The 12,578-nt window shown below is 52.2% G+C and overlaps 1 protein-coding gene across 2 annotated transcripts in view; it reads left to right on the top strand.

The window, feature by feature from the left end:
- The window catches only part of LOC133360276 (probable methyltransferase-like protein 25), a 34,376-nt gene that overhangs the window by 17,407 nt on the left and 4,391 nt on the right, over positions 1-12,578 (top strand). For both annotated transcript variants that reach the window (XM_061578912.1, XM_061578911.1), the window contains exons 2-8: positions 1,274-1,390; positions 3,194-3,309; positions 4,579-4,878; positions 6,219-6,372; positions 6,842-6,939; positions 8,480-8,509; positions 11,059-11,132. In XM_061578912.1, the coding sequence (XP_061434896.1) occupies positions 1,274-1,390; positions 3,194-3,309; positions 4,579-4,878; positions 6,219-6,372; positions 6,842-6,939; positions 8,480-8,509; positions 11,059-11,132 (889 nt within the window). The remainder of the gene's footprint in view (positions 1-1,273; positions 1,391-3,193; positions 3,310-4,578; positions 4,879-6,218; positions 6,373-6,841; positions 6,940-8,479; positions 8,510-11,058; positions 11,133-12,578) is intronic.

Below are 12,578 nucleotides of genomic sequence, written 5' to 3'. Positions count from 1 at the left end.
TCCTAGCCCTCCTCCAGTTCATTACTTAACAACACCTGGTGTTTTGCAGTTTGCTGCGCTTTGGTGTGTTTCCTTCATTAAAAAAACAAGTAAAAAGATAATATATAAAAATATCATCAAATATTATTAATCTCAATTTTGGAAGAAGGGTTAGTATACAACAGGGGGTATGGGGAGAGGGAGGTTTAGTGGGTACGGGAAGTACGGGGGTACCTAGGGATGGAGGGAAGGATGGGCCAGGGAGAATAGGCTGTGTGGGTCTCGAGGGCAGGCGCGGCAACTCGACAAGGAAGGATGTGCTTCTTGCTTCATGCGGAGGGGAAGTCTGTTCCAGGGCAAGATGGGAAAAGGTGCGGAAACGGTGGATTGTGCACGAGGAGAGGGGGACGGTGAGGAGAGATTGAGAGTGGAGCGAGTGGGAGGGGGCATGAAACGAGACGAAGGATGATTTAAATTCCGCCCTTGTGAGTGACGTTTAATCTGAAACATCATTAGGATCTACAAAATGCATCTAGATCAGAATTGGAGTATATATTTATACCGGAGGAATCCGATTAGATGTAAAGCTCTTTTTCACAGATGTCCAGCAGAGGCACGGGGTACAAACGTTACAGAAATAAACACGACACAAACACAATTGGAGTGCAAAACACTTAAATTACACAAATGAAACTAAACAATTATTTATCTTACCAGGTAAAGCCCACTGAGGTATTATTTTTCAGAAGCGACCTGGCCACAATTGATAGCTTAACAAAGTGGATTATCACGTCAAAATTTACCACAGCAAAATATTCTAAATAATTTCAATGCGCCTTTGTAAATGTGGAGGGGAAACAGCCGGATAATAAAAACCCACGCGACCACGGGGAGTGTGGGAGAGAGACACGCAAACTACAAATATACAGCGGCAGGCATCAAGGGTTGGGATCGAACCTACGATGCACTGTGACGCAACAGGTGCGGAGCGGGTGGGCGGTCTGGCGTGGATCGTTACATCGCAGGGAGGAGGCCTTCATCCAGCAGTGGATTGACCATGGCTGATGGTGGTGGTGGTTGTGGTGGAGAAGGCTTGGGGTCGCCTTCAGCAGTGAATTGACTAAGGCTGATGATGATGATGGTGGAGAAGGCTTGAGAAGGCCTTCATCCAGCGTTTGATTAACCATGGCTGATGATGGCGGTGGTGGTGGTGGAGAGGGCTTGGGGTCGCCTTCATCCAGCAGTGGAATGACCATGGCTGGTGACGACGTACGTGTTGCGTGTGTGCTCACAGGTGCCACGTTCACGAGCGGGGGGAGGCTGACGGAGGTGGGTGTGTTTGTGAGGGAGGTGGAGAGGCACACGCTGGATGGCCTCGGGCTGTGCACTTCACTCAAGCCCAGCATTCAAGGTGGACGATTGCGTTTACACTCACAGACACAAAGATTTAACACGTAAGCGTTCGCGACCAAAATTATCCATAATAGAGGCTTTTCGGGTTAGATCGCATAAATATGCAATGTGTCGTTAAACCCGCCACGGCCATTTGATAAGGTTTGTCACCTAAACAAAACATGCCAATTCATTACTCGTTCAGCACACCCGTAATAGCAATACAGGGGCTCATCTACTTATGAACGAGTTTGGTTCCAGAGGTCTGTTCTGTTCGTAAGTCGATTTGTGCGTAAGTACAACTTTACTCCTGACGATTCCAAGCACGTACGGCATGTGGACTAAACACGGGGGAATGGCTTTAAAAGTTATATAATTTCCTGTAGATGTAGATGCCACCGGTTATTCACGTTCTGCAGATGTAGATGCCACCAACGCCATCTATTGCGCGGCGGTTGAACTTACGACTGTCGGTCCGAACAGGCAACTGGACATACGGACAGGATTGTTCGTATCTCTGAAAGTTCATGAGTCGAATGTTTGTAAGTAGAGGAGTCCCTGTGATTCCACGTATATCGCGGCTTTTCATCAAGGATCTCAGAGCGCTGTACAGGACACAGCAGCAGCAGCAGACACTCAGCATAAAAATAATTTTATTATAAATGCATCTTAAGAATCCATTTACTAAATGAACTCACTGTTTAACAAGCGTAAGCGTGTATAAATACGTTTTAGGATGCATACAAAAAAAATGATTTTCAGAGCGATCCCTCTGATACTCTTTGGTTTTTTGGTCTTTTTCGGTAACACAAGTGTGTGTTGCGCCCGAAACGTCTTTTAATTTATTAAAACATTTTATCTACGTGACTTTACCGAAAAAACTAAAGAGTATGAATCCTTGCAGTCACGAAAACTTCAAATCTAGGATCCCTCTGATGTCTCGTGGAAGAGCGTTCCATAGCCTGGGGGCTACGCGGAGAAACATCATCGGTCACTCACAAAGCGAAGACGCCTCGACCTGGGGATGCAGAGAGAAGATCTGCAGCCCCCACATCTTATGGGCCTTGAGGGGGACGTATGGGTGCGGCTTGTCAATGATGTAGGCTGGGGCATCAAGATGGTCCACCGCTTTGTTGAGTTAATAATAAAATATTTAAAAATACTTTTTTTTTTAAACACGCTTTAATGAAATGTACTGTCCGAGCTGCCCCTCCCCCTGCCCCCTTCCCCCATCGCCCCTCCCCCCCTTCCACATCCTCTGTCCCTCGGTGTGGCTCCCCGTTGCTTGCCGTGACGTAAGGGACCACGTGGTGATTTACAGGCAACGTGAGTTGGGCGTCGACAATTAGAGCCGTAAACGTGGACAGTTAGAGCCGTAAAAAAGATTGTTTTAAAATATATATTTTCAATTTTCAATGATAGAATATAGTATTGTCATCAGTATGACATACCTATACCAAGTTTGCAGTCGATAGCACATTGGGAAGTGGGTAAAAATTGAGTTAGAAGATTTTTGAGGATACGACAACAGATGGAGTGAGTTAAATAAAAGCGTGTGAAAGAGGAATTCAAACTGGATTCTATGTGAGACTGAAAGCCACTGCAGGGAGAGCCAAGACGGGTGTAATAAGATGTGACGGTGTTCAGGTTAACAATCTATAGCAGCCGCATTATAACCACGCTGAACGTGCCCACCTCCACAGACGGCGCTGCTGCTACTCGCTACTAACAGCACTTTCCCTGACAGTCTGTTAAGGCTCTACGGTTGGCGGAGTGTGGTGGTGGGGGGAGGTCGATCTTTATGTCTTTGCGTCTGCTGCAGATTTGGCTCCCGCACTGGACCTCAGGAACTGCATCATGAGTCCCAAGAAATGCCACGAGGTGCAGACGATGGCGGGGGCCGTGGCGAGCCTCGCCCAGAGCTGCGGACTCCACCAGGTGAGAGCTACGGGACACAATTTCTTTGTTGATTTAATGTGAGGATATATCCGGGTCGTTGACGGATCACAACTCGTCATGATGATTGGCTCTGCTGGTCCTGGTCCATAGCCAATGGGGGGAAGCCTAGGGGCGTGGCAATGACGTCATGGGAATGGGACATCTGTAAGCAGAGGATTGGTTCTGCTGGCTTTGGCCACAGCCAATGGGGAGACGAGTCAGGGGCGTGGTCCCGGGAGCCTACGGTGGAGTCTGGAAGATTCCATAGAGGCTAACCAGGATTGGTGGAAAGGAACCACGTGACCCGGGTATTAAATAGGGGTGGAGACGAACAACACGTGGTCAGAACTGGAACGAACGGAGGGTGAGGCCACGCGCGAGTGGGGGTCCAGGCTGCCACGTGGTCCAGGCTGCCACATGGTCCAGGCTGCCACGTGGTCCAGGCTGCCACGTGGTCCAGGCTGCCACGTGGTCCAGGCTGCCACGTGGCTGCGCGTGTCTCTCTATCCCTCTCACGCTGTCTGTCAGCAGCGTGAAGGAGTGTTGTAATGAAAGACGAATAAAGACCGGATTCCAGAAGTCCCTTCAACGACCTTTATTACATTAACAGTGGTCAGCCACGGCGGAGGTATTAGTCCTGCCGTGTTTCAGATCTGCCTTGTGCTCGCGAATACGGTCCGACACATGCCGTTTCGTTTCCTCGATGTAACAATCCGCATCGCCAGTTTCTTCAGCCTCCTACCCTCCAGTCCTGCTCACTTCCCAGACCCGGCATTGTGTTGCAGCTTGCACTTCGCCACTCCCCCTACCCCACACCCCCACCCTCTCTATCTCTCCTCCCTGGCTCCCCCCCCCCCCTTACGTGTATATAGCCGCGTGTCACAAGCAGCCTCCTTTTGCCCATTTCAGCAATTTGTTTATTGCTGGGGTTGTTTCCACCTGCTGACGGGTACTTGTGTTGCGCCAGAAACGTCGTGAATTTATTTAATTTTCTACCTACGTGACTTTACCGAAAGAACCAAAGAGTATGGATCATTGCAGTCACGAAAACTTCAGATCTAAATTGTGGCCATGTTTGTTTCTGGGAAAAAAGAGCTGAATAAAGCCAACCCCTGCCTTTACCTGATAAAATAACTAAGTTTGAGTAGTTTTATTAAAGAGCCGCGGGCAACTCGGGAGACGCCAGTGTGGCCCCCGGCGGCCTGTGGTTTTAACCCGCGCCCCGTTCTGCGCGTGCGCACGTGCGCACGTCCTCGCCCGTGTCCCCAGGTGGTGGAACTGGGCTCGGGCAAGTCGTACCTGGGCTCGGAGCTGGCCTGGCGCTACTCGTTCCGCGTCGCCGGCCTGGACTCGAGTCCCACGGTGACGCGGGGAGCCGAGCGGCGGGAGGGGAGGCTGCTGGACAGACGGCGCGGAAGGGGAGGGGGCGGAGGCCGGGCGGCGGGGAGGCCGGGCGAGACGTCGGCCGTCCCGCAGAGTGCACGCCCTGGCGAGGCGGGAGGTCACGCGACGGTGAACGCTCACGTGACCCCCGGCACCGACCTCCAGGTGGTGCTGGCCGACTCCGGGGTGAGCCGACGAGAGCGTGGGGTGCCACAGTGGCGAGTTGTTAACTACCACGCCTGGGCGTGTGGATGTACCTTGAACTTCTTTCGCACCGCCATACGGAGCCGACCCTGCTCATCGGAGGTGCGGGGGAAGGACAATAAACTAAGCGCAAAAAGCAGTTCTAAAGAAACTCGATGATGATTTACAACTGCAGAATAGCTCCCGGTGGCTTCCTAGTATCGGAAGAAAGAGCGTTCAAGATGGCCGCAGAAGCGCATCTGAAAGCGCGCGATGCGGAGTCTGTCTTTGTAGGATGGCCGAGCCAACAGCCGCTGTGAGGATGGTACGGAGGACGGCGTGGGTTCAATCCCGACCCTGACACCTGTTGTATATTTGAAGTTTGCGGTGTCTCTCTCTTTCTCCCTGTGGTCACGTGATTTTTTCTCCGCGTCCTCCGGTTTTTCCCCTCCGCATTTAGAATCAGCATCGCGCGTTTAGAGCATTTAGGTGTGGGGAGCTCCTCCGGCAGGCAAGGCTGCGTTGGCTGGGTCATGTAGCCCGCATGTCCAGCCACCGCATGCCTAAACAGCTTTTGTTCGGCCGGATCGAGGGGGCTAAATGGGCGCGGCACGGGCTAGAGAAGAGATGGAGTGATGTGGTACAGGAGGACGTGGAGCTGAGTGGACTTGCCGATGACCGGTACCAGCGGTGTCAAGATCGGCCTTTGTGGAGGAGGCTCGTGAAGGACGCTACTGGGCAGTTGGAGGCAGTCGCCCTCCAACAACAGCAGAGGGCGGAGGAGCGACGCTCACAACAACGAGTGGAGCGCCGGGTGGCTAAAGCACAGCAAGTTGGCACAGTAGGGGGCACAGGTGGTGCATCAGCCAGTCATCTTGGTCATCTCAGTCAGTCGACCCGTGGCACCTAGGTCTGCCCCGAGACCTCCTGCCAGCGGGCGTTAGACACTTCACGTGGCCTCAAGGTGCACATAGCCTGGCACAAGCGTCGTGGTGACGTCACCGCCACTTAGTGGCGAATGGCGGTTGTTGTTGGAGCGTTAGTGTAGTGGTCTGCGCTACAAACTTGGCGACCCGAGTTCGATTCCCGCTCATGGCCACCAACACCAGTGACGATTATCGGAACCGGTCCTGGACCTCCCCCAGGTCGACTCAGCCTCAAAATTAGTACCTGTTGCGGTGTGCAGTAAACATCGCCACTGGGCGAGACAAAGACCGCCAGGTGTGGTGCTGGCCACCCACCTCCTCGTGTGCCGTGCCAGCCTTCATCGGTGCTTGCTAACAGCACTAGCCCCCAACAGTCTGTGAAGGCTACATGGGGGACCTTCGCCGTTGTTCTTGTAGGTGTGCGTGAGTGAGGGCGTGCTGCTGGCCGGCCTGCACGCGTGTGGCGACCTCTCCTCCACCGCGGTTCGTCTCTTCTGCTCCTCTCCGCATGCCCGCGCCCTCTGCCTCGTCAGCTGCTGCTACCACCGCCTCACAGAGCAAGGAGACGCGGGTACGCACGCACCGCGTAGGCACGCACGCATACGCATATGTCGGCATGCGCACACACATACGTACGCACAAACACGTACATAGGCACGCACACACGCGTGCGTACGCACACACACAGAGCAAGGGGGACACGTACACATATGCACACACACGTGCTTATGTACACACACACGTGCTTACGTACACACACCCAGCGAGGGGACCCACGTACTTACGCACACATGCCCATATGCACACACACACCCGTACACGCACACACAAAGGGCACAAGGACACACATACAGCGCAGGGACACATGTACATACATGCACATAGACCAAACAATCTGTTGACAGTTACACGAGGGATCTTCATTTTTATTGTTTTGCTCTGTGTGTTATGTTACCGGTAATCTGTAGATTCACGTATTCTGTCAGCGTGGTGAAGCACGGTTGAAAGTGACGCTTCATTATTTTTTGTCATTTCTGCAGGTGAGAATCTGTCCTCCTTGCCAGGATTTCCTATGAGCCAGAAGCTGTCCTCAATGCAGTGCATGCTGGGAAGGAATGCCCGCATGACGGCATGTTTGGTAAGGGCAGCACCGACTTCTCTCTCTTTGTCTCTCTCTCGCTGCCTCTGAGCGGCATGGCCATTATGAACCCCTTCACAGAGACATCCAGTCCCAGGGCTCAAACTGAGCATGGGCATCACGGTGGCTAGGAGATGTTATCTACCTCGCCTGGTATACAGGAGGTCGTGGGTTCGATCCCGACCCTGACGCCTGCTGTGTATTTGGAGTTTGTGTGTCTCTCTCTCACTCTTCGTGATCGCGTGGATTTTTCTCCGGGTTCTCCAGTTTTTTCCCCCCACATTTAGAATCAATGTCACACGTTTAGAGTGTCTGGCTGCTATACATTGCCACGTGATGATGATGGTAAGCCACTTCGTTGAGCTATCATTTGTGGCCAGGTCACTTCTGAGAAAGAGCCACACAGCTTGGTGGGGATAGGTGAGCGGGAATCGAACCAGGGTTGCCGAGTTCGTAGCGAGGTTCTACCGCTCCCCACTACACATATGCGTAAAAAATATCTATTTGACCAGGTGATCTGGCCACAAATGATAGCTCAACGAAGTGGATAATCATGATGTGGACATTTATAGCAGTAGCCAAATACTCTAAATGCACGTCGATTCTAAATGTGGAGGGAAAAAGCGGAGGACCCGGAGAAAAATCCACGCGATCACGGAGAGAGAGACACGCGCAGACTCCAAATATACAGCAGGCGTCGGGCTCGGGATCTAACCCATGACCTCCTGCATATGGCCAGGTCACTTCTGATACATGTGTAGTGTGCTCCTCGTCGCTGTGTGTGTGTGTAGCGCACACACGAGGACACGAGGTAGTTGCAGGAGGCACCTTCTCTCTATTTCCGTTACACCAACTCCGGCCTCCCTTCTCAGCCACGTTGCCATACAGCCCGGCCCAGACACGACCCTGACCGCGTTGCACCGACGGCGTCGACCGAGACAGCCAACGACAGTCCGGCCACGTAATTATTGGGCGAAGGCGTCAGCGACGAAGGCGGCGAAGACGACAGCGACGACGAGACGAGTCCACTCCCAGAACCGGCAGCCCAGAGCTCTCCGCTGCTTTTATTCTACTCGGCGTGGCCTGGCTCCGCCCTGGCTCCGCCCTGGCCACGCCTCCCTTCTCGAACCCACGAGCGAGTTCCAGGGGCCTCCCGATGAGGTCTTCCGTGACCCTTGCCCCAGTTCCTCCGCCCTGCCGGCACTCACAGCCGTGTACGCGCTCGGCGGCGTGAGTGCGCTGACTGCCCACCGCAGTTGCCGCTGCTGGACAGCAGTCGGCGCTGTGTCACTACAACAACAACCGCCATTCGCCACTAAGTAGCGGTGACGTCACCACGACGCTTGTGCCAGGCCGTGTGCACCCTGAGGCCACGTGAAGTGTGGCGAAAGCCCGCCGGCAGGAGGTCACGGGGCAGACCCAGGTGCCACGGGTCGACTGACTGAGATGTGTCACTACACATACACACGTACCTACACACGAGTGAATGTTGCTCCCACGCCCATCTAAGTGAACGTTCTCCCCCCCGTGTCTCCCGCAGTCTCGGGAACGAGCGAGGCATGGCAAAGGGGTGAGTGTGCGAGCGCCTCTCTCAACGTGGGTCACGCGAGTGGGAAGCTGCCGCCCACAGTGGGCGGTGGTAGTGGCGGTGGTGGTGGTGGCGGTGGTGGTGGTGGCGATGGCGGTGGTGGCGGTGGCGGTGGTGGTGGTGGTGGAGGCGGTGGTGGTGGAGGCGGTGTTGGTGGTGTTGGTGGTGGTGGAGGCGGTGGTGGTGCTGGTGGCGGTGGTGGTGGCGGTGTAACGGTCGACAGCGCGATTGGTTCATCGTAAAGGTTTTTTGTTTGTGGTTAGATCGCAGTACCGTTGTCACATCGTAACGCACGCGGTGTTTACACAACGCAAATCGCGATCGAAGTGAAACGGTTAGTCAACATCTGATAAGCTGAATTTGCATGCAATCAAACGGTATTGTGGGGTTACTCTCCCGACACACAAGCCAGCGTGCGGCAAAGTCGTCGCCAGCTGGCACGTTCTGTTGACGTGGCAAACCCTCACTCTGCTCGGCCGTGTCGGGTGGCAGTGAGTTTGACGACGCAACGTTTATATTCACGCGATCTCTAACCCAAACAAAAACACCTTCTTTATAAATACGGTCGTGTCCTCCTGTAACGCGGCCGGGGTCGTAGTAGTTGCCTTCCTGAAGAACACCACATGATGGAAAAAGCACGTTATAACAAATAATATATAATGTAGGGTAAAGCAGAGTCCGTGATGATGGCGTGGGATGCGTAACGCAGGGCCTGAACAAAGGCCGAGGTGCGTGGTGTAGTAGCGTCTAGAAGCATCATCCAGCAGCATCCCACAATGCCTTGCGTGATAATGATGATGATGCTACACTATACACTACACTACTATACACTGCACTATACACTACAACAGTAAATCATTGAAAACACAAATTAAGCGATGGGAAACGTTAAGATACAACTTACTTCGTTTCATCAACCCCCCCCCCCCCGTGTGTTTATTAACATTATACAAACACGTTGGTAGAAAAATAATATAATAATAGATCACGACGTTTCGAACGTGACTTTACCGAAAGAACCAAAGAGTATGGATTCCTGCAGTCACGAAAGCTTCAAATCAAGATTATAAAAACATTTGTTGTTGTGTGTTTATTAACATAAAACCACACGATCCTAGTTCCGCTTGCTTCAATCCGCGTGATATCCGCGTCCCATCCGCGTTATAACACAATACACACACTCGTCATCGTGTTTTATACTGGATACAATTGGAGTTCTGAAAACGCCGCACTATGATGGGAGAACGGGCCGGGAGTGTGAACCAACGATGACTTTCACAACTTGATCACCGTGACGTTCCACCGCTGATTGCAACCGGCTTCATCGGGTGATTTTGTTGTTGTTCTCGTTGTTGTTGTCGTTGCCAAAACTGCGACGAACCGGCCGCGTCAAGTGGCGGTGGCGGGTTTAACGACAGCTGCTTTCAGAATTTACAGCGATCTCGAACCCAACGAGAGAGAAAAAAAATAAACCTTTACCGTGGACGATATCGGTCGCAAAAAGCACAACTGGGGCTGGAAATCCAAAGCTCGCCGGTTCCATTCTACCTCCTTAAATGACGCCACTCGTCTCGCCTCCATCCACCCAATTAACACGGTTGGCTACGTACGGTGCGAGAGAAGTTCAACATGCATGCATACTAATGCGTACTCTGGTTCTTTCGGTAAAGTCACATAGGTATCAAATAAAATAAATTAAATCAGGTTGGCGAACTTCAGCAATTATTTCTTGCTGTGGTTGTCCCATCTGATGATGATTGCTTGCGTTTGCGCCCGAAACGTCGTGATTTATTTTATTTTATACTTACGTGACTTTACCGAAAGAACCAAAGAGTATGGATCCCTGCAGTCACGAAAGCTTCAAATCCAGGTTGCATACTAATGACTGATTGTCTGAAAGCATCTGAATGCGTAGAGCACTGCAGAGCTTTGGGGTGTTTGTTTTTACGCCGGATCGCCGCTCGTTGCTGCTGCCCCTTGCCGCTTGGGGAGTCTGTCCAGCAGTGGATAGATCAAGCCTGGCATTGTACTGCGTGTCACCGTTGTGTGTGTGTCAGTGCGTTTGTGTGTGTGTGTGTGTGTCAGTGCGTTTGTGTGTGTGTGTCAGTGCGTTGTGTGTGTGTGTGTCAGTGCGTTGTGTGTGTCAGTGCGTTTGTGTGTGTGTGTCAGTGCGTTTGTGTGTATGTGTCAGTGCGTTTGTGTGACTGTGGTGTGGACAGTGGAGAGCGGCAGTGTAGCGGTTCGCGCTACGCTGCGCTACGAACCCCGGCGACCTGAGTTCCATCCTCGCTCACGGCCAACAACATCGGTGACGATTATCTGAACCGGTCCGAGATCGACTCGGCCTCAAATGAGTACCTGGTGCGGTGTGCAAACATCGCCACTGGGGAGACAAAGGCGGCCGGGCGTGGTGCTGGCCACCCACCCCCTCGTGCGCCGTGCCAGCCTTCATAGGTGCTACTCTCGAACAACACTTGCTCCAACAATCTGTTTAGGCTATACGGGGGATCTTTGTCTTTGTCTGTATTAAGCTCCCTACAGATTCGCTGTTTTTCTGGGCCGTGCTGCAAGTACTCATCCGAGACCATTACGACTCCGGCTCCAGGTATTGAGCGTGAGATGCGGCTCAATGGTTGTGCACGGCTGTCTCCTTCTCCTGCGCAGCTGCAGGGCGTGCGGGTTCGAGCCCCTGACGCTGGCTGTCTTGTCCCTCCCTGGGTGGGATCAGGAAACTCTGCACGTGAAGAAATCGCCCGCCAGGTGTCTCCCTCTGTCTCTCAGATTGGTGGATATTTACCTAAAGAGCTTAACACAAAGCCAAAGGGACAAAGATCCCCCCTCCCCCCGTATAGCCTTAACAGGCTGTTGGGGCAAGTGCTGTTAGTGTAGCGAGAACCTATGATAGGCACGGAGCACAGGGGGGTGGTTAACCAGCCCAAAAACAAAGATCCCCCTTATAGCCTTAACACGGCAGCACCACGGCCGGCCACCTTTGTTTCCCCAGTGTGGCGATGTTTACCCCACACCGTGCCAGGTACTCGTTTTAGGCTGAGTCGACCTAGGGCAGGCCCAAGACCAGTTCAGATATTTATCACCGGTGTTATTGGCCGTGAGCGGGAATCGAACTCGGGTCGCCGGGTTCGTAGCGCAGCGCGCTAACCGCTACACTACCACTTACACATTCACACACTGTGAACACAATCATCACCCGCCTTGATCTACCCACTGCTGGATGAAGGCCTCCCCCTAGGCACCACCACCTCTCAGATCCTACGATTTCGTCGCTCCGTCTACCCGGTGGACTTCCTCTATCACGTAGGGCTGGCAATACCACAGCGGTATCACGTAGGGTTAGCAATAACAGTATCACGTAGGACAGGCTGGCAATACCACGGCAATACCACGGATGTTAACTACCTCGCCTGGTACACAGGAGGTCGACCCTGATGCCTGTTGTATATTTGGAGTTTGCGTGTCTCTCTCCCTGTGGTCGTGTAGATTTTTTTCTGGGTCCTCTGGTTTTTCCCTCCACATTTAGAATCATGCATTTCGAGTATTTGGCTGCTGCACATTTCCACTTGATGATGAGCCACTTCGTTGAGCTATAATTTGTGATGGGCAGGTCACTTCTGAAAAAGAGCTTTCTAGCGCAGTGGGCCTCACCTGGTAACATAAAAAATAGTTTATAGTTTTAATATCACGTAGGGCTGGCAATGGCACAGCGATACCACACAGTGGTACCCCGGAGGTCGAACTTAATTCGTTCCAGAAGGCCATTCGAACACCGATTTGTTTGAACACCAAATTAATTTCCCCCATAAGAATTAATGTAAATGACATTAATTGGTTCCAGACACAAGAAATCTCTCAGTATGAAGCATTTTACACGAATATTACAGTAATCACATGCATAAAATCATACAAAAAAACAAGAAACACAATAAATAAATGGAATGAATGAATAAATATATGGAATAAATGAAATGAATGAACATTGAACTTCACTTTACCTGTAGTAAGGAGAGTTGATGGCTTCAGTGGAAGGTGGTGA

The sequence above is a fragment of the Lethenteron reissneri genome, chromosome 68 (assembly GCF_015708825.2).
Source record: "Lethenteron reissneri isolate LAM-NWPU_2019-01 chromosome 68, ASM1570882v1, whole genome shotgun sequence".
NCBI lineage: Eukaryota > Metazoa > Chordata > Hyperoartia > Petromyzontiformes > Petromyzontidae > Lethenteron > Lethenteron reissneri.
This window is presented reverse-complemented; position numbering and strand designations above follow the sequence as displayed.